The sequence below is a fragment of the Trichosurus vulpecula genome, chromosome 5 (genome assembly GCF_011100635.1).
Source record: "Trichosurus vulpecula isolate mTriVul1 chromosome 5, mTriVul1.pri, whole genome shotgun sequence".
Taxonomy (NCBI): domain Eukaryota; kingdom Metazoa; phylum Chordata; class Mammalia; order Diprotodontia; family Phalangeridae; genus Trichosurus; species Trichosurus vulpecula.
The window spans coordinates 283,032,509-283,057,974 of NC_050577.1; the positions used below are offsets into that span (position 1 = coordinate 283,032,509).

At 39.1% G+C, this 25,466-nt stretch overlaps 2 protein-coding genes across 2 annotated transcripts in view; both read right to left on the reverse strand.

Annotated features, from left to right (window-relative positions):
- DENND5B (DENN domain containing 5B) overlaps positions 1 to 25,466 on the reverse strand; it is a 219,489-nt gene that overhangs the window by 174,570 nt on the left and 19,453 nt on the right. The window lies entirely within an intron of this gene.
- Positions 10,642 to 11,354, reverse strand: LOC118849912 (PRELI domain-containing protein 1, mitochondrial-like). Its single transcript, XM_036759005.1, has 2 exons — positions 10,850 to 11,354; positions 10,642 to 10,816 (listed from the first exon to the last, which is right to left on the reverse strand). Exons 1-2 carry the CDS (start codon positions 11,352 to 11,354, stop codon positions 10,698 to 10,700), a joined length of 624 nt encoding a protein of 207 aa, XP_036614900.1. The 3' UTR covers positions 10,642 to 10,697.

The following is a 25,466-nucleotide window of genomic DNA, read 5'->3' on the forward strand; positions in this document are numbered from 1 at the left end:
TGCAAAAGGTTTAAAATAGAAATTAGAACTGTGAGAGATGAATTTATGGACTGTATAGCAAAAGTAATCAGTAGAACAGAAAAACTTCAATCCACTCTAGCATACCTCACAAAAGAAATAAAGAAAGAACAACTGTTTGGGGAAATACAAATACAAGGAAGTGAAGGACAATTTGGAGGAAGAGAAAGAAAAACAAGCAATAACATTAAAAGAAACCATAATCTTCATACACGCAAAACATTGATCTTTAAGATAACATGTATAGAGACAACTTAGGAATATAAGTCTCTAAGAATAAAATGAGTCAAAAAATTTGAAAGTTGTAATGCAAGAAATAATAAAATAAAACTCTCCAGGACTTCTAAACACAGACGACAAAGTAACAATCAAAAGAATCCAAAGATCACCTCAGGGGGGAAAAACACAAAAAACATAAAAAATTTGTTGTAAACTCTAAGACACATAGTAACTAAATTTAACAACTCAACTGACAAACATCAAATTCTGGAAGCAACCAGGATAAAGACCTTCAGAATAAATAAATTTAATAAATTTAAAAATAAATACTACAGTCTCTCAGGAAAAGGAAAGCCTACAAGGGAAAGAGTAAAGAGACAAAGGGAGGGATTGAAACTGGAGGAAAGAAAAAGTAAAGAGATGGGAAAAGAAAGGGAAAATATTCCAGTAGTAGGAATAGATCCTATCGAAGAACATGGTGAGGGGCAGGGTGGGGTGGGGTGGTGAAGATTCTATAAATGGAGATGGGTAAAATCTACAAGGAGTTAATGCTTAGAGAGACCACTAATCCTGCCTCAGTAAAAAGGAAACCAGAGCTTCTGAGGATGAAAGAAACTCAGAAGAGTGAAAAGGCATGAACCCAGAGAGGAGATTTCACGTCAAATGGGGAGGGCAAAGGGTAGTAAAAAACTGCACAATCAGGGACAAAGCAAAATTCCTGCCATTGAGGTAATACTTTTATTGTCTCTATCACCTGGAGAAAGGCCCTAATAGAAAAAGGAGACTTAGTAAGCAAGACCTATGAAGCAATAACATAGAAATTATATACAATAAAGAATCCCAAATTGGTACATTAGAAGCTTTAATTCCATGAAGAATACAGATCAAAAAGAAGGAATAAATAAGGACCATGATTTAAAGAATAAAACTCAGGAATAGACAGAAAGGGAAAATAAATAATAAAGAAAATGAGGGAAATAAATCCTTTTTAGAAAAAGGTGCAAAAAATGAAATTAAAAAGTAATAAAAATAATTAGAGTTGAAGAGGAGGAAAAGGAGGATTTTATTCAGCTACATGCATTGGTAATTAAAATGGGCTTTTAACACTTATTCAATCAAGTGTCCTTGAAGAGTTTGGCCTTTGTTTCCTAGATTAAATTAGGAGTCTTTGATGATCTCCTTGCCTCAAGGGAAAGCCTAGTTTACATGGGTTTGAGTGACATGTCTGTGGCATCAGAGGCTTTCAGACCACATGGGTTCAAGTCGCATTTTTGTGATGCTTTTAGGTCATGTGGGTGAGTCACATGTGTGACTCGCCTTTGACCCTGAACAGAGGTTGGCATTCTCCCTTGGGGGCTCTCACTCTTGGAGATGTGTTGATGTGGAGACTCCGGGCAGCTGTAGTTAAGAGCCCTCCAGCTTGTAAACCCGGATGCTGGGACTTTGTTAAATCCTGGTAACTATGCACTGAGATTTGAATCAGACAAGGTCTGTCTGTTCATGTTTGTAATTTGTTTGTATTTGCTCTGAAGTTCAGGGTGCTGCCTTTTCCCCCTGAACTAAGTGATTGACACTTGTATGTTGGATTGAAATAAGACTGATAACCCCTTAACGTTGCTTTCCTTAGTAATGCAGATCAAAAGAACCCGTGTTGGAAGCTTTTTGTGCCCTGGATGTTGGTGGTTCTTACACCCTTACAGCAGCTGCTAATAGATTGTTGCAATACTACATCATTGCAAGTATGGAACTAAAGATAAATTAGATGATTATACAAATTCTGAACACTTTTTTAGTGTTTAGAAAAGCTTTCCTTCTGCACTCAAGTAAAATATGGTTTTCATGCTAGCTGTATCTCTCTGTATAGCACAAGCTTTTCAAGACATGGGAAGTCTACAAGGCATACAGTTATTTGTTTAAACAGTGACAAAGTAGGTCCTTCTGCTCATCAAATGTTCATGTTCTTGTGAAGCACTGACAATGATGAATCCATTATATTTCTTTCCAAATAATACTAGAAGAGAAAGGAGATGTAAAGCCAAAAGGAAGCTAAAACTTAAATACTGCATAAATATGCTTGCTCCAAAGCTACCATATACATCTCACCACAGAATTTTCAACTTATTAAAAATTGGTGTTGCCATGATGCTAGCATAGGAAGGAACAGAAAGAATAACTTTTTGTTGTTTTAAAGGCAAATTTTCTGTATTTTCAAGTCACTTTTAAAAGAATCTTAGAATTCTGAGTTCACATCAATCAGTTGCTTTTCCTTGTCAAATAAGAAACAAAGATTAGGAAAAAAAACCTCATACTTTAAAATACCTCTTTGTAGATGAAATTTTAGCTAGACATTCCTAAAAAGAGACAATTTTTTCTCCCACAACAGATGTCTGAATATCCAAACAGGAAATTATTGCCCTAACCAAGGAGCTTATGAGGTAGAAACAATTTTTCTTATAAAATAGATTGAAAATGTGACTTTGAGAAATTAATTCAAAAAATAAATCAGTCTCAATTATCTCAAAAGATTATAAAAGTTGCTGTTTGATCCTTTATCAATATTCGTATTTAATATTAATGTTTTTTTTTCCATACTCCTGTGTTTGAAGTCCAAAGTACATCTGCATAACTGGCCTTTTCATCAAGATTGCTTGGAAGTCCTCTACTTCATTAAAAATTCATCTTTAACCTCTAGGATTATACTCAGTTTTGTGAAGTAAGTTCTAATTTTTTATTTTATTTTAAATTTATGAAATAACACAAGCATTTTCATAAGGAAGTAGAATAAAAAAGATGATTGCACATGAAACTGCAAATCTATTATGGACAGCTGGCTATTCCTTTTAAATATATAATAAAATTATCATGTAACTTTAAAAAAAATTATAAAAGCTGACAGTTCTTTAAAAACTAAATTTAAAAAATAAATGGATAACCATAGTGTAACTATTAATGCAAAATGTCACTGGGAAATTAAAAGAATGAGCTCATTCACTGTATAACAATTCACAACAAATTAAAAGTTTGCAGTAATGAAAATATATTTTTGCATAAATAAAACTAGCGTAGACAAAATTAGAAGGAAAACAGGAAACTAAGGAAAAATTTTTCAGCAGGTTACTCTGATAAAAAGCCACATTTCTCAAATAAATAGGGAACTGAATATTGTATAACTTTATACATTTATAAAAGTTTATAAATGTATAAAAACTTATAAATTTATGAAAATTTATAAATTTTATAAAATAAGAGCCATTGCCCAGTTGATAAATGGTCAAAGGATATGAACAGGCAGTTTTCAGAGAAAGAAACCAAAGCTACAAATAGTCACAGGAAAAAAAATACTCTAGATCTCTACTGCATCGAGAAATGCAAATTAAAACAACTCTGAGGCACGAAGTCATACTTACTGGATTGGCTAACATGACAGAAAAAGAAAATGACAAATGCTGGAAGGGACATGGAAAAATTGTGACACTAAAGCAGTGCTAGTGGAGTTATAACTAGTCCAACCAATTCTAGAAAACAATCTGGAACTATGCCCAAAGCGTTATAAAACTGTATACCCTGTGACCCAGCAATACCACTACTAGGTCCGTATCCCAAAGAGATAAAAGAAAAGGGAAAATGACTTATATGTATTAAAATATTTATAGCAGCTCTTTTTGTGGTGGCAAAGAATTGGAAAAAATTGGTGAACTCTGAATGCAGACTGAAGTACACTTATAAATTTTTTCGTTACCTTTATTGTTTGATTTTGTTTGTCTTTTCTTTTGTAATATGGCTAATACGGAAATACATTTTCCATGATTTCACTTGTACAATCAAAATAAAATTTCTTGCCTTCTCAAAAATGGGGGAGGGAGAAGAAAGGGAGAGAGAATTTGGAACTCAAAAACTTTTTAAAAGATAGTAAAATTTTTTACATGCAATTGCAAAACATTTAATAAGACAAATGAAATTTTTAAAGTTACTTTCTTTTAAATAATTTTTTTAAAAACCAACTATTTTTCTACCAAATGGGATTTATATCAGGAATGCAGGGATAATCTGATGTAAGGAAAACTATTAACATAATTGATTATATCAATAATAAAAGTTTTCTAAAATCATATGGTTATATTAATAGATGCAGAAAGCTTTTGATAAAGTATGACACTTATTTCTCTTAAAAACACTTGAAAGTCTAGGTATAAATGAATTTTTCCTGAAATTGATAAAATAGCATTTATCTAAAACCACCAGCAAGCATTATGTGCAATGGGGATAAGCTAGCCACTAAGATCAAGTGTGGAACAAGGATGCCCACTGTCACCAATATTATTCAATATTGTATTGGAAATCCTAGCACTATCAGTAAGAGAAGAAAAAGAAACAGAAGGCACCAGAATAAAGTAATAATAAGGTACAAAAAAGCTATCTCTTTTTGCAGATGACATAATAATATACTTGGAAAAGCCCAAAGACTCAACTAAAAAGCTAGTTGAAACAATAATTTTAGCAAAGTAGCAAGATATAAAGAAATCCGCATAAGTGATCAGCATTCCTATATATCACAAACAAAACCCTGCAAGAAGAGATAGTAAGGGATACCTCATTTAAAACAACTCCTGACATTATAAAATACCTGAAGTACACCTACCAAAACAAATCCAGAACAGTCTTATTACATTTCACTCTCCATCAACGCTCCATGATCCTGATTCACAGGCCTAAATTGTTCCTTAAAGAATTACAACAACCCATTTCATAAATCCATGCCTTTCCAATAGCTATCTTCCATGTCTAGAATGCTCTGCCCCCTCACCCCTGCATTGTAGTTTTCCTGATTTCTTTTAAGACTCAGCTCAGGGGGCGGAGCCAAGATGGTAGAGTAAAGGCAGGGACTCACCTGAGCTCTCCCCCAAACCTCTACAAATACCTGTAAAAAATGATTCTAAACAAATTCTAGAGCAGCAGAAACCACAAAAAGACCAAGTGAAGCAAATTTCCAGCCCAAGACAACCTGGAAGGTCGAGAGGAACAGGGAGAGGGAGAGAACTGGAAGGACTGAGAGAAAGTACTGCAGAGACACAGAGATGGATAACTGGAAGAAACAGAGAGAAGGAGACAGAGAGAGAACTAGAAGGGCTAAGAGAGAAAGAGAGACAGAGAGATGGAGAAACACAGAGATGGAGAGAGAGAGAACTGCAAGGGCTTTCAGAACTGCAGGAGGAGAGGATAGAGTTAGACAGACAGGATTTGTGAGTGAGTATTCATGAGAAGGCCCTAGCGGAGGGGAAGGTTACAGGATGGCTTGGCTCTTTGCTTCAATATTGTGTTTTAATTTCCTTGCCGTTACACTGAAGTGGACTTACTGGCTTCGGGATACAATTGTTGTTATGTCGAATTGGAATTACTGGTTTTGGGACTTGACCTTCTGGTGTTTGAATAAATGTTTTACTTCTTCTGCCTTCTACATAGAGAGTCTCATATCTTGCAATTCTGAACTATACAAGCATATTCGTGGTCACCAGTGATATTGTGAATTTCACCTTACTGATACAGGAGTACATTCTAAGCATGTGGGACACCCATCCTGAAGCAGAGGCACAGAGAAATGAGATGGGATGTATGAGTGTGAGGAGTAGAAAGCAGGCAAATTTTCCTAGAGCCTAGAGTAAGTGAAGGGAAATCATGTGAAATCATTCTGGAAAGATGGGTCATCCATCAGGATAGAAGAGGAGTGAAGACCAGTACAGGCCATATCTGCACAGACCAGGCACCAGCAAACCCAGAGAAGTCTTTAGGGAACTGAATCACTGGCAGCAATGGTGGTTTCCAGACTTCTCAGCCCACAGACACTAAAGACAGCTTAGAAGATCAGCAGGAAAGGTCTGTTGCACCTGCATAAGACTGTAGTTCAGTCCAGTACAACACCAGCCCCAGCAAACCAGAAGTAACTGAATCAGTGGTGGCAGCAACTGCAGCAGCACTGGCTACTTCTGGAGCACTCAGCCCATAGATGGTAAGGGGATTGAACAAATGGTGAGAAGGAGATTACAGGGGTCCTTTTACCATCACTGAGGCATGACTCTGTTGCTTTGCCTGTACTTGGATCTGGGTCTCAGTCCTGGGGCGAGGAGGAGCTCTAGCATAGCAGAGCTTGTAGCAGCAGTGGGGAGGGGATCCTCCTCACAGTTCCAGGACAGAAAAGAGTGCTTGTGGTCCATCACAGACCAGGAGGTGCAAACACCTCTCCTCAGTTTATATGACCTTGAAAGTACCAAAAATTTATGGGTCCCTAGAAGGCTGTCTGAAAACAACCCCTGGTACAGCATGCCCTCCACACTGGAAGCAGAGCCCTACCTTAACAAAAAGTTAAAAAGTCAACTAATGGGCTGGGGAAATGAGCAAACAATGGGAAAAAAAACTCTGACTGTAGAAACTTCCTTTGGTGACAAGGAAGATCAAAACACACACTCAGAAGAACACAACAAAGTCAAGACTCCTACATCCAAAGCCTCCAAGAAAAATAGGAATTGGTCTCAGGCCATGAAAGAGTTCAAAAAGAATTTTGAAAATCAAGTAAGAGAAACAGAAGAAAAAATGGGAAGAGAAATGAGAGTGATGCAAGAAAATCATGGAAAAACAAGTCAATAGCTTGGGGTAAAGGAGACCCCCCAGAAATACTGAAGAAAATAACACCTTAAAATGGACTAGGTTTTTAGCCTAGTGGTAAGTGGTAAAACAGATCCAAAAAGTCAATGAGAAGAAGAATGCCCTAAAAAGCAGAATTGGCCAAATGGAAAAGGAGGTTTATAGTTCACTGAAGAAAATAATTCCTTGAAAATTAGAATGGAGCAAATGGAAGCTAATGACTTCATAAGAAATCAAGAAACAATAAAAGAAAACCTAGAAGACAATGTGAAATATCTCATTGGAAAACAACTGACCCGGGAAAATAGATCCAGGAGAAATAATTTAATTGTTTTTACATGTAACGGGGAAAATAAAATACTAAATAAAAAATTTTTTTAAAAAGACTCAGCTCAAATTCCATCTTCTACAAGAGGCCTTTCCTAGTTCTAGTTCTACCTGCCCCTAGCTCCTAATGTCTCTCCTTCCATGTAACCTTCCATCTAGCCACTATATAACTTGCCTATACCTAGATATTCACATGTTGTTTCCCCCATTAAAATGTGTACTCCTTGAAAGTACAGACTGCTTTTTTTTTGCCTTTTTTTTGTATTGCCAGCACTTAGCATAGTGCTAAGCATATAGTAGGCGCTCAATAAATACCTGCTGATTTGTGTAGATAAGAAAGACTAAAGAATGAGAGAGAGAGAGAGAAGGAAAGAAGGAAGGAAGGAAGGAAGGAAGGAAGGAAGGAAGGAAGGAAGGAAGGAAGGAAGGAAGGAAGGAAGGAAGGAACTAGAAAGAAAACAACTTCCTAGTGATTTCACTGAAACGGTGAGATAGGAAGGTGTAAGGGGCTCTTGAGAGCCTGATGAGCTTGGGAGTTGAGGCCCAAGGACAGTCCCGTGGACAAAAGGAATTATCTGGGGCTATACAGTCCGGCTCGGCTCCTCCTCCTCTGATAAGGCAGGCTGTGAACAGCACATGCCCCCTTTCCAAATAAGCACTGGAAACGAGTTGTCCAAGAGCTGTGATGCATGGCCCTGGGGCTCCTGATAGGCTTAGAGGATCGTGCACGAGCTTGCTTGTGCCCAGTAACGAAGGCTAGTACTGCATAAAAATCCTGCTTGCTAAACAATAACCATCTCATCTCCCGCCTCATTCATAGTCCTCGAGATGGAGTTGGGGGGCAATGGACCCCAACAGGAAAGGAAACCACAAAACTTCAAAAGCATAAGCTCAATCTGTGTGCAAATCTGCGCCGAACTGAAACGGGCAATGTGAAACTATGCATATACCTTGCCTGATTTGTATACAATGGCTGTATCTTCCCAGTCAGACATCAGTGTAGCCTGCAAGGGTTTCTGCAGAAAAGCCCAGAATAGCCAGAAATCCATAGCAGAGGACCTTGGAAGGGATTGTTAGCAGTTTCAACTAGTCAAGGTCTCTAAGATCCCTAGCACACTGTCCTGACATGCAATAGGAAGCCTTGAAGATCTAGTACACTAAATATCCAAGATGTAGGGAGAATCTAAGCCCAGGAAGAAGGAGTCAAACTATGGACCAAGAGGACCCAGGGTGTAGGGCCAACCACTCCACCGAAAAGTACAGCAAATTGTGGTGCCTGGCCCTGGCATGAAGCCCCAATGTAGGAACTAAAGCAGGAGATAAGCACATCGAAGATACTGACTAGTATAAAAAAATTATTGTACATCTAGAAATACTCAAAAATCCAGTGGAAAGTAACACCATAACAATTTCAAGTAGAGTCTCAAGGACAAAAAATGGATTTTCCAAAAGGACAAACATACTTAATAGAAATGAAGCAAGCAAGAAAGAAAAATTCTTGAAGAAGGAACTGGTAAGAGAATAAATAGCTTAGAAGAGAAAAGTGGTAAAACCTCATTCAATTAATGGATTCTCTGAAAACCAGAATCAAACAGAAATCAATGATTCCATGAGATAGCAAGAAATATTAGAAGAAAACCAAAAGACTGAAAAAATAGAAGAAAATGTAAAGTATTTTCTATTTTTGAAAATGTCCAGAAAATAAGTCAAGAAAGCTCATCTAAGAATCATTGGACTTTTTGAAAACAATGATTTTTTAAAAAGGTTTTGACACTTTTTCAAGAAAACATAAATGAAAACTTTTGTTGTCATTCAGTTGTTTCAGTCATGTCCAACACTTTGTGACCATATTTGGGATTTGTTTTTATTTTGGCAGACACTGGAGCGGTGTGACATTTCCTTCTCCAGCTCATTTTACAGATAAGGAACCTAAGGCAAACAGTGACTTGTTCAGGCAAATACTAAGGTTCAGTGACTTGCCTAGGGTCACAAAGCTAGTAAGTGTTTGATGCCAGATTTGAATTCGTGAAGAGGGTTTTCTTGGATCTCCTGGAACAATAGAGAAGCCGGAGGTGGATTGGTTCAGTCCTGTTTTTAAAACAGGAAAAAGAACGGAAGGTAAAAGGAATATACTAGTGTAAAAAGGAGGAAAAGGAGGTGAAACTTGCCATGTCTCATAATTTAGATGCTTGAAGAGAACAACATACAAATGTTAAGAAAAGAAGTAGGGGTGGGTAGCACATGAACTCCACTCTTATCTGCAAGATGAAGGAGGACTGAACACACAGTTTGGTGTAGAAATACAGCAAACACAACAGAGAAATAGGTAAGGATTGATGGGGAGAGTAGGAGGGGGAGAGACAAGAGGGAGATTAGTATCAGGCAAAGAGCAGCCTCAAGCAAAGCAAACTTCTTGATTCTAAAAACGAAATTAAAAGGGAGAAAAAAAATGAAGACATGAAATATAGGATTCTAAATGGGGTGCCTATCAATTGAAGAATGGCTAAACATAATGTAATAGGTGAATATATAGTATATATAGTATATTTTATATACTATAGAATATTTTTGCCCAAGAAGGAATTGTTAAAGGGACAGTTTCGGGAGAAATCTAGGAACAGCCATATAAATCAACACAGACTTTAGTGAGCAGAACCAGAAGAAAACTATGTAGCCAATAAAAACGACATTGTAAAGACAAACACCTTTGAAAAATTTAACCAAACTAATAATTCAGTCACCAACAACAATTCCAGAGATTCGAAGAAAAAGCATGCTACCCACTTCCTGATAGTGAGGTGATGATGTAAAACAGGAATTGTACTGGACAAAGTCAATGAAGAAATTTGTTTTGCTTGACTGTGCATATTTATTGCAAGGGTTTTGTTTTTCTTTGTTTTGATGGGGGATTGAAAAAATAAAAGTAAAACAACAAAATGTTATTATGCCATAAAAGACAAAAGAGTCGGTTTCAGAGAATCCTAGGCTGTAGGAACCAAGACAGAACAAAGAGAATGTAACTAAGCAAACAATGTATACAATAACAACATAGTAAAAAAACAACAACTTTGAGGGACATAAGAACTCTGGTCTGAAATGAAACATGTTACCTACCTCCTGGAAAAGAGGAGCTGGACTCAAGGTGCAGAAAGAAACATATTTTTGAACATGGTCACTGTGTGGATTTGTTTTGCTTGAATATGCTTATGTTACATTTTTTTAATCTTGGTTTTTAATTTGGGGAGGAGGAGGAAAGGGTAATAGTGATTTTTTTTTGCACTGAAAATTGATTTTTAATGATAAATTACAACTCGGACACAGGGTGGGTAATGGGACGAGAGCTGGATTGTCTGTGGGGTTGCATTACACTGATGGTCTCAGGGGCTGGGGCTCCAGGCCCAATGTCAATCTTGCCAAGAGGCTCTCAGCCTTGGATACTGGCGATCTGGGAGGGCAGCAGGGCCTCTTGTTGCAGGGGAAGCAGTAGGATGACTTCTTTAAACATAGTGTTGCTGTTGCTGCTGCTGCTTCTTGGTGGCGGCCTTGCTGGCCAGGTCCTTGGCCTTCTCGGTAGCTGCCAAAGCAGTTTCCTTCGCCTTCTCAGTTGCTTCCTTAGCTGTTTCAACAAGTGTCTTAGAAGGAGCTTCACCTTGCAGCTTGGCCAGGATGTACTCAAAGCCTTTGATGGTCTTGGTCACGTTACTTTTGAATCTAGCTAGGCCGAACTCCTGCACAGCTCTGGAGACCCCGAACAAACTGGAGGAGACCCAGGCCTCCCGTCGGATTTCAGTCCAGCCACTGTTTTCAGGGTTCACACAGTAAACACATCTTTCCTCCACCACCATCAGCCGGACATGGTCGATGTTCCAGGTGAAATTGGTCTGGTTCTGTGGGTCCACAATAGAGTCCTCGAGGATGTACACCGAGTGAGCTACGTTAGCAGGAAAGAAGCGCTCCGCCCAGCGGGGCATGCGGTTGGTCTTCGTTAGAAGCCGCCTGGACAGCAGCTTGCGATCAGAGGTCACCTCCCGGTGCACGATGTCCTCCGTCAGCACATGCTTGCTGTAGGGGTTGGGGTAACGCTGCCAGAAGGCAGCAAACACTTGGTCCCAAGAGCTGCGGAGCACGCTGTGCCCCAGAAAATACTTCACCATCGTCCCGGCGGCGGTCGGGGTCGGGGCAGTGTCAGGGGGCTCATAGCATGGGGAGTAGGGGAGAGATGGGTCGCCGGGCTCGCGCTCTCCGTCACGGTCCCAAAGCCGTCGTCGCTGTCGCCTCCACTGCTGCTGTCGCCACCGCCACCATAAGGGGGTGTGCGGCTGCTCGGCACTTCCGGCCGGCAATAGTGATTTTTTAAAAAGGGGGTCACTGAAACATTTTTTTTTTTGAAATGCAGAGAACAGGGGTAAAAATGGAAGTCAGGTGGAGATAACGGTGAAGAGGCAAGTCTGGGGCACTGTAGACAGAACCTGGTGACACCTCATCTATATCAATGTCTTTTGTGGGACCACATTACAAAAAGTGCATGTAAGTGGGGATTGGAAGAGGAGGATAGAGGGAAATGGGTAATATGTCCAAATCAAACTGAGGACTAGCAATGAAGAGATGATCACTGTAGTCTCCTAGGAAAAGAAGAAACTAATGAGGAGGGCATTAAGGTTTGAAAAAGGAAGGGAAAAGAGGGAAGTCTTGTTTTGGTGGTAGGAGAGGTTTCACTGATGAACGTTCCTATCGGTGAACAGAGATGTGAAGGGACAGTTTTATAACCCTTTGACCACAGTTCCAAATTGTTCTCTAGAATGATTGAACCTGTTACCAACTCCACCAACAATGAATTAGTGTACCTATTTTTCCACATCCCCTCCAACATTTATGATTTTCCTTTTGTTAGATTAGCCAATCTGATAGGTACGAGGTAGTACCTCAGAATTTAAATTTTCATTTCTCTAACCAATAACGATTTAGAGCATTTTTAATGACTACTGGTAGCTTTGACTTCTTCTTCTGAAGACTGATTGTTCATCTGCCCAAAGGGCTATGTAAAACTATGCACACTCAGATCCAGCAATACTACTACTAGGTTTGTATCCCAAAAAGATCAAAGAAAAGGGGAAAGGACCTATATACAATGTACAAAAATATTTATAGCAGCTCTTTTTGGGTGGCAAAGAACTGGAAATTGAGAAGATATTCATCCATTGGGGAATGAGTTGTGGTATATGATTGTAACAGAATACTGTTGTGCCATAAGAAGTGATAAAGGAGATAGTTTCAGAAAAACCTGGGAAGACTTATATGAACTGGTGCAAAGTTAAGTGAGCAGAACCAGAAGAACATTATACATGGTAACAACAATATTTTAATAATGATCAACTGTGAAAGACTTAGCTGCTCTGATCAAGAGAATTCCAAAGGACTTATGATGAAAAATGCTATCCATCTATAGAGAGGGAACTGATGAACTCTGAGTACAGACTGAAGCATAACTTCTTACTTTTTTATATTTCTTGATTTTTTTTTCTGCAACATGGTTAATACTGGAAATATTGCACATGTGTAGATCCACCAGACCTGAAACAAAGAGAACTAGCATAGAATTTGGGCCAGTTTTGGTCCCTTCCCCATCCCCCCACAAAAAGTCACTTGGAACAGAGACTGAGGCCAGTGAAAAGTGAGTTTTCCAGTATGAGAGTATGGTGAGATAACTTAGAAGAGGCTGGTGGGAGAAGGGGTGATATGAATCAACATCTGATGAAGCCCACCCCGTGGGTTCTCAAAAGAGCATGGAACCACAGCAGGATGTTCCTGAATGGTTCAAGAGAGAAATAAGAATTATAAAAGCAGAATTTAATGCCTGCACAGCAGAAATAATCATTATTATTAAATAAGTCATTGGCTATATCAGCAACAGAAACCAGATGACCAAAAGGCACTTTCCATGCATTAGCACTAGCTTTCCCAAAGCAGATATTTCATCCCTTAAGTTATCTCAATCAATCAATAAACAAGGATTACATGCCAGGCACTGCGCTAAGTGCTGGGGATACAAAAAGAGACGAAAGATGGTTCCTGACTTCAAGGAGCTTATAATATAATAGGGGACACAACATAGAAGTATATACAAAGCAAGCAATATACAGGATAAGTAGGAAATAATTAACATAGAGAAGGCACTAGAATTAAGAGGGGTAGAAGTTGGGATTTTCATTAGGATTTAAAGGAAGTTAGGGTAGTAAGTAGGTATGGCAGAGGAGGGAGAGCATTCTACCTATGGAGGAAAGCCAGAGAAAATGTCCAGAGCCAAGAGATTGAGTATCTTATTGTGGAACATCCAGGAGATCAGTGTCACCATATCAAAGAATACAAGGTGTAAGACGACTGGAAAGGTAGGAGGCGGCTACGTTATGAAGGACTTTGCATGTCAAACAGCATTTTGTATTTGATCCTGGAGGCAATAGGGAGCCACTGGAATTTGTTGGGTAGGAGGGCAAGGTGATATGATTGGACCCATGCTTTAGGAAAATCATTGTACTGACTGAAGGATGGACTGGAGTGGAAAGAGACTTGAGACAGGCAAACTGGAACAACAATTTGACTAGCAGCTGTTGTGGCTGTGTAAAACCCAACAAGACCAGCAACAAGAGCTGCCAGCACAGGTTCTTTTGATCTGTTTTAATAAGGAAAGTAACTTTAAGAGGTTAACAATCTCACTTTAATCCACCATACGTATATAACTCAGGAGGAAAAGCCAGCACCCTGAACTCCAAAACAAATACAAACAAATTACAAACCTCAACAGACAGACCTTTTCTGGCTCAAATCACAATTCATAGTTACCAGGGTTTAACAAAGTCCCAACATCTGGGTTTACAAGCTGGGGAGCTCTTAACAGCTGCCCAGAGTCTCTACAAGTCACACACCACTCTTCCAGGGTGTGAGAGCCCCAGACAAAATGCTAACTTCTGAGTTCAGGGCTTGAAGGATTCACACCTAATCAGCAAAAGGGTGTGAATCGGGGGCTTTACACCCAGTTAGCAAAAGGGTGTGTGCCTGGAGCTTTGTACTTAGTAAGACTTAATCAAAGGCACTTAATTTAGCATTCTAAAACACTATGAAAGTCCCACCTTAATTACCGATACACAAACCCACCAGCAGCAGGCTATTGCAACAGTCCAGGTATGAGAGCTAGAAAATTGTAAGGAATTAAAAAGAGTGAGAAAAGAAAAAGTAGAGACACTTATTTTAGATGTCCTTTTTGAAGACTCTAGCTACAAAGGGCAGTAAAGCTACAGAATGATAGCAGGGTTGGAAAAATTAAGTGAGGGTTTTTTTTTCAGGATGGGGGAGATGTGAGTATGTTTGTAGGCAGTAGGAAATGAGTGAGTATTCAGAGAGACAGAGATGAAAATAAAGGAAAGAGTGGGAATGACAGAGGGGGCAATCTGTTAGAGCTGAACTTTATCTTCTCTGGCTCTTCATTGTCCTTATACTCATCCTCCAATAGATTGTACCTGTGTCACTTTTTAATCTATTCCCTTCTTTCCATCCCCTGATGTCACTTTAATTCAAGGTCTCCTGAAAAAAATCCCCCATGCCAAAAAATTAAGTTCAAATTCCTTTGTCTGGATTTCAGGGCCATCTATGATTGAGCCCCCACTTACCAGAGATTTAATGAGTTCTTTTTTTGTTCATCAGTCCCAAAATTCTAATTATAACACAACCTCACCTTGAATACAGTAAATTAATGCAGCGTAGCATAGGGGGAAAAGGCACTGGATCTGAAGTCTAAGGACCTGTATTCAAATTCCGGTGCTACTGCTTAAGATATTTAATTTCTTTAGGCCTACAAAATCAATAGGTTCAATGATATGATCTCTAAGGTTTATTCTAACTCTAAATCCTGCAACCTAACCTCCCACTACGCACCTTTATGCACTCTCTCTATGCTATAGGCATTGAGGCCACTCAGCATTTCCCACACTACTACTCCCTTAATCTGGGATGTCCTTCTCCTATTCCAATCCAAGAAGCATTTATTAAGCACCCACTAAAGGCAAGCCTAGCTGCTAGGAATTGAGGATACAAAATAACAACCCTAAAACAAAAAACCAACCTGGACCTTCAAATAGCTTATAGTTTAGTGGAGGAGAATACAATATGTACACAGAGAAGTATATGCATAATAATATAAAAAGGAGAAAGAATATTGGTTGTTGCCCTTCATGTTCAAAGAAGACCAAAATGACATCACTATATTGAAGTCAAGGTATAGTGTGTCTCACTGTGACTTATCAGACCAATATGAGCTCAGAAGGCTCTACCCACAGGTCAGGTGCAAATAATCCATATAAACATCTGGAGTGGAGAAGTTTCTAAATTTGTGCACTTCACATTTCTTTTGAGCTAGTGCAATTCTGCCTTGCTCATAGAGCACAGCACTTTCTTTGATGCAGGTACAACATGCTGGCCAGTCCTGTGCCAGTGTCTCTCATGTCTTGCAATCAATTCCAAAGTTCTTTAGAGAGACCTTGAGAGTGTTCTTGTATGGTTTCTTCTGACCTCCTTGTGAGTACTTGCCTTGTTCAAGTTTTCCATAAAATTGTCTTTTAGGCAATCATACGTGTGTCATTCAAAAAACATGGCCAGTCCATTGGAATTGTGCTCTCTGAAGTAGAGTTTGAATGCCTGGCAGTTCAGCTTAAGAAGGATCTCAGTCTTGCCAGGTGATCTTCAGAATTTTCCTAAGACAATTCAAATGGAAGCAATTCAATTTTCTGGCATGACGCTGGTATACTGGCCAGGTTTCACAGGCACACAACAATGAGGTTGGCACAATGGCTCTACAAACCATCAGTTTGATAGGCAGCCTAATACTCCTCTCTCCCACACTTTCCTTCAGAGCATCTCAAACACTGAGGTAACTCTGGCAATGTGTGTGTCAACCTCATCATTTATGTGTACATCCCTGGAAGGCATATTGCCAAGGTAAATGGACTTATCCATAGTATTCAGAATTTCTCCATTTGCTGTAAATGGTAGTTTCATGTATGGATAGTGTGATGCTGGTTGGTGGAGAACCTCTGTTTTCTTGGTGTTAACTGTCAGGCCAAAATTGGTGAAAGTAGCAGAGAATCAATCCATACACTAATGCATCTCAGTCTCAGAGGCTGCACTGAGCACATAATCGTTTGCAAACAAAACGTCAAGCACTAACTCTTCCTCCACTTCAGTCTTAGTTTATAGCCTTTTCAAGTTGAAGAATTTAGCATCCGTGCGGTAGCTAACCTTGATGCTGTTTTCATCTTCATTGAAGGCATCTGACAACATCCCTCAAAAATATCATGCTAAAAAGCATGGGAGGAAGCAAACAGTTCAGTTTCACTCCACTGGTGACTGGGAAAGAGTGAGAACATCCTCCATTATCCAAGACCTGTGCAAGCATGCCATCATGAACTGGCATACAATACTGATGAATTTCTCTGGGCAACCAAGTTTTGCCATGATCTTCAACAAGCCCACACAACTGACAATATCCAAAGCTTTGGTCAGATTAACAAATGTTGTGGACAAACCTCTGTTCTGTTTCTGGCATTTCTCCTAGAGTTGTCAGGCAGTAAACAATAAACACCATATTGACTGTTCTTCTGCCTTCTCTTAAGCCACACTGGTTTTCAGGTAGATGACCATCTCACAGGTGAAGAACCAGCCGATTAAAGAGGACAATGTCAAGAATCTTGCCATGTGAGTAACAAAGGTGATGTGTGATGCAGAGTGGTGGACCAATCGGGACTTATGCTTTCCAAGTTAAACATTAGCATTCAACAAAAACAGAGGCCTCAAGGCAAGACAGCTACAGAAACACTTAATGTCAACAGATTAAGAGTGCTTCTCCACATGAGAACAGTTTGTTGCTAACTTAGGCGGAAAGCTAAGCCAACATATGGCTGGCAACAGTAGAGCAGAAAAGGAGCAGGCAAACTAGTTTAATAATTAACAATTTTAGAAAAGTTACTGGATATAAAATAAACCCACATAAATCATCAGCATTTCTATATATTACAAACTCCAGCAGCAAGAGACAGAAAGAGAAATTCCATTTAAAATAACTCCACAGAATAGAAAATACTTGGAAGTTTAACTGCCAAGACAAAGTAAGGAACTATTTGAAATCACAGTTGCAAAACACTTTTCATACAAATAAAGTCAGATCTCAGCAACTGGAAAAATATCAATTGCTCATGGGGAGGATGACCAATATAATTAAAATGACAATTCTACCTAAATTAATTTCCTTATTCAGTGCCATACCATACAAAATACCAAAAACTATTTTATAGAGCTAGAAAAATTATACCAAAATTCATCTGGAAGGACAAAAGGTCACAAATACCAAAGGAATCAATGAAAACAAATGTGAAAGAAGGTGGTCTAGCCATACCAGATCTCAAATTGCATTATAAAGTGGTAATGTGCAAAATGATCTGGTACTGGCTAAAAAATAAAGTGGTGGATCAGTGGAATAGATTAGGTATACAGCAGGGTGGAGCCAAAATGGCGGCAGGAAAGCAGGGACTTGGTGAGCTCAGGTCCCTCCAAAAACCTATAAAAATGGCTCTGAACAAATTCTAGAGCTGCAGAACCCATGGAATAGCAGAGGGAAGCAGGGCTCCAGCCCAGGACAGCCTGGATGGTCGCTGGGTAAGGTCTGCGCATATAGCTGGGAGCAGAGCAGAGTAGAGCCCAGTGTGGGCTGTGCCAGGACCATTCAGACCAGGAGCCAGGCTGAACAGGCCCTAGCACCCTGAATCAGTGAGCTGTGGGAGTTACCAGACTTCTCAACGTACAAACACCAAAGACAACAGAGAAGGTTAGTGGGAAAAGCTGTGGGGACAGAGTGAGAGGAGTTCACAGTTCAGGCAGTCACTGCCCCAGGGCAAGGAGGTGGTGCAGCTCTGAAGACAGAACTACAGCTGCATTTGCTTCTCGCCTCATGCCCACCTGGTGGGAGGAATTAAGTGGCGGATCCAAGCAGGAGTGCAAAGCCTGCTTAGATCTGAGTCTCAGTCTGGGTTGGTGGTTCTTGGGGGAGGAGGAGTGCTGGTGTGGCAGAGCTTGCTGTGTAGAAATAGCTCTGAAAACAACAGTGCAACCCCTCAAGCTTGAGACAAAGTACTCTATACTCTACAAGCAGTCATGCCCTGACGAAAAATGCAGGGGTCAAGTAGTTGGCTGGGAACATGGCCAGGCAGTGAAAACGGACTCAGATTCAGACTCAGACTTTGGAATCTTTCTTTGGTGGCAAAGAAGACCAAAACATACAGCCAGAAGAAGTCAACAAAGTCAAACAGCCTACATCAAAAGCCTCCAAGAAAAACATGAACTGGTCTCAGGCCATGGAAGAGCTCAAAAAGGATTTAGAAAAGCAAGTTAGAGAAGTAGAGGAAAATTTGGGAAGAGAAATGAGAGTGATGTGAGAAAACCATGAAAAACAAGTCAATGACTTGCTAAAGGAGACCCCAAAAAATACGGAAGAAAATAACACCTTAAAAAATAGACTAACTCAAATGGCGAAAGAGCTCCAAAAAGCCAATGAGGAGAAGAATGCCTTGAAAGGCAGAATTAGCCAAATGGAAAAGGAGGTCCAAAAGACCACTGAAGAAAATGCTACCTTAAAAATTAGACTGGAGCAAGTGGAAGCTAGTGACTTGATGAGAAATCAAGATATTATAAAACAGAACCAAAGGAATGAAAAAATGGAAGACAACATGAAATACGTCATTGGAAAAATGACTGGCCTGGTGAATACATCCAGGCGAGATAATTTTACCTGACAGCCATGATTAAAAAAAGAGCCTAAATATCATCTTTCAAGAAATTATCAAGGAGAACTGCCCTGATATTCTAGAGCCAGAGGATAAAATAGAAATTGAAAGAATCCAAAGACTGTCTCCTGAAAAAGATCCCCAAAAGAAAACTCCTAGGAATATTGTCGACAAATTCCAGAGCTCCCAGGTCAAGGAGAAAATACTGCAAGCAGCCAGAAAGAAACAATTTGAGTATTGTGGAAACACAATCAGAATAACACAAGATCAAGCAGTTCTACATTAAGGGATCAAAGGGCTTGGAATATGATATTCTGGAAGTCAATGGAGCTAGGATTAAAACCAAGAATCACCTACCCAGCAAAACTGAGTATCATGCTCCTAGACAAACTATGGATTTTCAATAAAACAGGGGACTTTCAAGCTTTCTCAGTGAAAAGACCGGAGCTGAATAGAAAATGTGACTTTCAAATACAAGAATCAAGAGAAGCATGAAAAGGTAATCAAGAAGGAGAAATCATAAGGGACTTACTAAAGTTGAAACATTTTGTTTACATTCCTACATGGAAAGATGATGTATATAATTCATGAGACCTCAGTATTAGGGTAGCTGAAGGGAATATATATATATATATATATATACATATATACACACACACACACACATACATATATATATATACATATACATACACACACACAGATATACATATATATAGACAGTCACAGGGTGAGTTGAATATGAAGGGATGATATCTAAAAAAAAATCAAATTAAGGGATGAGAGAGGAATATGTTGAGAGAAGAAGAAAGGGAGAGACAGAATAGAGTAAATTATCTCACATAAAAGTGGCAATAAAAAGCAGTTCTGTTGGGAGGGAAGAGGGGGCAGGTGAGGGGGAATGAGTGAATCTTGCTCTCATCACATTTGACCTGAGGAGGGAATAACATACATACTCAAATGAGTATCTTACCCCACAGGAAAGAAGGAGGAAGGAGTTACAAATGGGGGATGATAGAAGAGAGGGCAAATGGGGGAGGAGGTAATCAAAAGCAAACACTTTTGAAAAGGGACAGGGTCAAGGGAGAAAACTGAATAAAGGGGGATAGGATAGGAAGGAGCAAAATAAAGTTAGTCTTTCACAACATGAGTATGAGTATGTTTTGCATAATGATACACGTGTGGCATATGTTGAATTGCTTGCCTTCTTAGGGAGGGTGGGTGAGGAGGGGAGAAAGGAGAGAATTTGGAACTCAAAGTTTTAAAAGCGGATGTTCAAAAAAAAGTTTTTGCATGCAACTAGGTAATAAGATATACAGGCAATGGGGCATAAAATTCTATCTTGCCCCACAAGAAAATAAGGAAAAAGGGGATGCGGAGGAGTGGGTGACAAAAGGGAGGGTTGACTGGGGAATGGGGCAGTCAGAATATATGCCATCTTGCAGTGGGGGGGGGAGGGTACAAATGAGGAGAAAATTTGTAATTCAAACTCTTGTGAAAATTAATGCTGAAAACTAAAAATATTAAATAAATAATGATTAAAAAAATAGCAACACAAATCCACATGGGAGACAGGCTGGGAGAAAGCTGGGCGCCCGAAACCAGTGCAGATCCCCAGGCCTCCCAACACAGGACAGCAGTCTGTGGAAGCGACAAGAGGCAGCGCAATGCCACCAGCTGGGAAAACACCTACACCTGAGGCTTGCAGCCTGAAGGAATGAAACGAGGCTTCTGGGAATACATAATGGCCGGGTAAATGGCTCTAATCCCTCCCCCCCCACCACCCAGAGAATTCCTTGGGGAAAAAAAAAAGAAAGCTAGAACAGAGGAGAAAGAAGCGGGGCTTCAGTGGTCAAATAGTAGAAGTTCATTAGTCCCAGAGGGGTAGAGTTGGCAGGCGTCAACACCAGGACCCCAGATGTAATCTTGCTCCCCCAGGGGAAGTGCCAGACATCAGCTCAAACAACAAACAGCTGAGACCACTGCTGAAAAGCAACAGTGCTGGAGAACACCCATAGGGAGTGAGAAGTCAGGGAGCCAGGCCCCTCCCCAACACCTCAGGAAACTGAAGGCTATAATTCTAGACTCACAACCCCCAGAATAAGAAAGCTGGGACAGAGAGCCCTGAGCCCCAAAGACAGTTGTAAAGCTAGGAAAAGGCAAACCAACAAACATGAAGAAGAACACAAAAAAACCAAGGACAATAGATTTTTTTTTATGGAGACAGGCAAGATCAAAATACCAATATGGAAGAGGACAGCAATGACACTGTAGATACATCGGATACCTCAAAAGATAATATGAACTGGTCTCCAGCCCAAAAAGCATTGCTGGAAGAGCTAAAGGAGGATTTTAAAAACCAAAATATGGAGGTAAAAGAAAACATGGAAAAAATGGAAAAGTCCCTAAAGAATAAGATTGGCGAAATGGCCACGGAGATTCAGAATCTAAATAGAAAAAATGACACCCTGAGAGGTAAAGTCAACCAATTGGAAAAGGAGACTCAAAAGCAAAATGAAAACACTTAACTCATTAAAAATTAGAGTTGAGCAAGTGGAAGCTAATGAATCTATGAGGCACCAAGAAGTAGTAAAGCAAAACGTTAAGAATGAAAAAATAGAAAAAAATGTGAAATATCTGATTGGGAAAACAACTGACCTGGAAAATAGATCCAGGAGAGACAATTTAAGAGTTACCGGTCTACCGGAAATCCATGATGAAAAAAGAAGTCTTGACAGTATCTTCGAAGAAATTATCCAAGACAACTGCCCAGAGGTCCTAGAACCAGAGGGCAAAATAGTCATTGAAAGAATTCACCGATCACCCCCTGAAAGAGATCCCAAACTGAAAACATCAAGAAATATTATAGCCAAATTTCAGAACTATAAACTCAAGGAGAAAATACTGCAAGCAGCCAAAAAGAAGAAATTCACATATCGTGGAACTACAGTCAGGATCACGCAGGATCTCTCAGCTTTCACATTAAAAGACAGGAGAAATTGGAATATGATATTCCGAAGGGCAAAGGAGCTGGGACTACAACCAAGGATCAACTACCCAGCAAAACTAAGCATAATTTTTCAGGCAAGGAGATGGAAATTCAATGAAATAAGGGAATTCCAGACCTTCCTGATGAAAAGGCCAGAACTCAATGGAAAATCTGATCTCCAAATACAAAACTCAAGAGAGACATAAAAAGGTAACCGGGGGAAAAACCCCACAAACCTTATTAACCAGTAAGGGCAGGTTGTTTGCATCTTTATGTGGGATTATATCATCTTATGTATTTTTATATATATAGACATACACACACACATATATATGTCAGTCTTGAGAATGGTACAGCTATTATGACAATTGAAAGGGATATACATAGATTGTGAATGCCTGTATAAATTAACTGATGTAAAGATAAAAAATATAAGTAAGAGATATAAAGGGAGGGCTATGAGAGAAGAGGTAAGGAGGTAGTAGAAAAGGGCAAATTACACCAAATGAAGTGGCACAAAAACATATTATAGTAGAGGGAAAGAAAGGAGGGAGAAGAGAAGTATTTGAGCCTTACTGTCATCTGATCTGGTTCAAGAAGGGAATAACATACCCCGATAAGTTTAGAAATCTAACTTGTCCTACGGGAAGTAGGAGGGGAAGGGGGGAAAAAGGGAGGGGGGTGGTCAGAAGGGAGGGGAGAAGTAGCAAGTGGGAAATGGTAAGATAAGGGAGGGGAATAAAGAGGGAGGGTAAACTGAGGAAGGCGGTGGTCAAAAGCAAAACTTTGTTGACGAGGAGAAGGGGAAAGGGAGAAATAAAAGCATAAACAGGGGAAAATAGGATGGAGAAAAAGACACAGGTAGAAATCATAACTCTGAACGTGAAGGGGATGAACATTCTCATAAAACAGAAGCAGATAGCAGAATGGATTAAAAACCTTAATCCTACAATATGCTGTTTACAAGAAACACATTTGAAACAGGGGGATACACACAGGGTAAAGGTAAAAGGCTGGAGTAAAATATGTTGTGCCTCAGCTAAAGTAAAAAAAGCAGGCGTAGCAATCCTAATCTCAGACAAAGCAAAAGTAAAGATAGATTTAATTAAAAGAGATAAGGAAGGACATTATATTCTGCTAAAAGGCACCATAAACAATGAAGCAATATCATTGCTTAACATATATGCACCAAGTGGTAAGGCATACAAATTCTTAGAGGATAGGTTAAGGGAGTTACAGGAAGAAATAGACAGCAAAACTGTAAAATTGGGAGACCTCAACCTCCCCCTTTCTGAACTTGATAAATCTAACCTCAAAATAAATAAGAAAAAAGTTAAGGAGGTAAACAGAATTTTAGAAAAGGCACATATGATTGACCTCTGGAGAAAACTGAATGGGGATAAAAAGGAATATACTTTCTTCTCAGCGGTACATGGCACATACTCAAAAATTGACCATGTGCTAGGGCATAAAAACCTCACAATCCAGTGCAGAAAGAAGTAGTCACAGCACACTTTTCAGATCATGATGCAATAAGAATTATTTGTAACAAAGAACCATGGAAAAATAAGCTAAAAATTAATTGGAAACTAAATAATCTAATTCTAAAGAACGAGTGGGCCAAAGAACAAATCAGAGAAACAATTAATAACTTCATGCAAGAGAATGACAATAATGAGACAACATACCAAAACTTATGGGATACAGCAAAAGCAGTTCTTAGGGGAAGTTTTATATCTCTAAATGCTTACGTGAATAAAATAGGGAAAAAGGAGATCAATGATCTGGGCATACAGCTGAAAAAGCTAGAAAAAGAGCAAACTGAAAACCCCCAATTAAATACCAAATTAGAAATACTGAAAATCAAAGGAGAGATTAATAAAATTGAAACCAAGAAAACTATTGAATTAATAAATAAAACAAAGAGCTGGTTTTATGAAAAAACCAATAAAATTGATAAACCTTTGGCCAATTTGATTAAAAAAAGAAAGAAGAAAATCAAATTACCAGTATCAAAAATGAAAAGGGTGAGTTCACCTTTAATGAAGAGGAAATCAAAACAATAATTAGGAATTATTTTGCCCAATTGTATGCCCATAAATTTGACAACCTTAGAGATGTGGATGAATATCTACAAAAACACAAACTGCCCAGGTTAACAGAAAGGAAGTAAAAGTATTTTAAAAATCAAATAAAAGAGATAGAAAAAAATTAGGAAAAGAAATAAGAGTAAGAGTTAACATCTTGGAAAAAGAAAACAACTTCCTAAAAAGCAGAATTAACCAAATGGAAAAGAATGTACAGAAGCTCACGGAAGAAAATAATTCCTTAAAAATTAGAACTGGGCAAGTAGAAGCTTATGACTTTATGAGATATCAAGAAACAATCAAACAAAATCAAAACAATAAAAAATAGAAGACAATACAAAATACCTCACTGGAAAAACAGCTACCTTGAAAAATAGATCCTAGGGAGATCATTTAAGAATTATTAGACTACCAGAAAGCCACAATCAAAAAAATAAAATAAGAGCCTGGACAGCATCCTTTCAAGAAACTATCAAGAAAAACTGCCCTGATAGCCTAGAACCAGAGGGTTAAAATATAATTTAAAGGACCCACCAATCACCTCCTGAAAGAGATCTCAAAATTAAAGCTTTCAGGAACATTATAGCCAAATACGAAAAGTCTCACATCAAGGAGAAACAATTCAAATATCAAGGAGTCACAGTCAGGATTATACAAGATTTAGCAGCTTCTAACATTAAGGGATGAGATGGCTTGGAATATGATATTCCAGAAAGCAAAGGAGCTTGGTTACAATCAAGAATCAACTACTTAACAAAACTGAGCATAATCTTTCAGGGGAAAAAGCAGACATTCAGTGAAATAGGGGACTTTCAAACATTCCTGATGGAAGGACCAGAAAGAAACAGAAAATTTGATTTTCAAATACAAGACTCAAGAGAAGTATAAAAAGGTAAATGGGAAAGAAAAAGCATAAGTTATTCAATAAGATTAAACTGTTTACATCCCTACAGGGGATGATGAGTCTTATAACTCTTAAGGCAGTTAGAAGGGGTTACAGACAGGGAGCAGGTATAAGTTGACTGTGATGGGATGATATTAAAAAATGAGAAAGAAGATTGTGCTGGGAGAAGAGAGAAGGGGGATGCAGAGTGGTATAAATTATATCACATGAAGGGTTGCATAAGACCTAATACAGTACAGGAAAGAAGGGAGGAAGGTGAGCATTGCTTGAACCATACTCACATCAGCTTTGGCTCAAAAAGGGAATAGCATACATTAGCTGAGTATATACATCTAGCTTAGCCTATATGGAAATAAGAGGAGAGGGAGACAAGAAAAGGGGGAAGGGGCTGATAGAAAGGAGGGCAGACTGAGGGAGGTGGTATTCAGAAGCAAAACACTGTTGAGGAGGCACAGGCTAAAAGG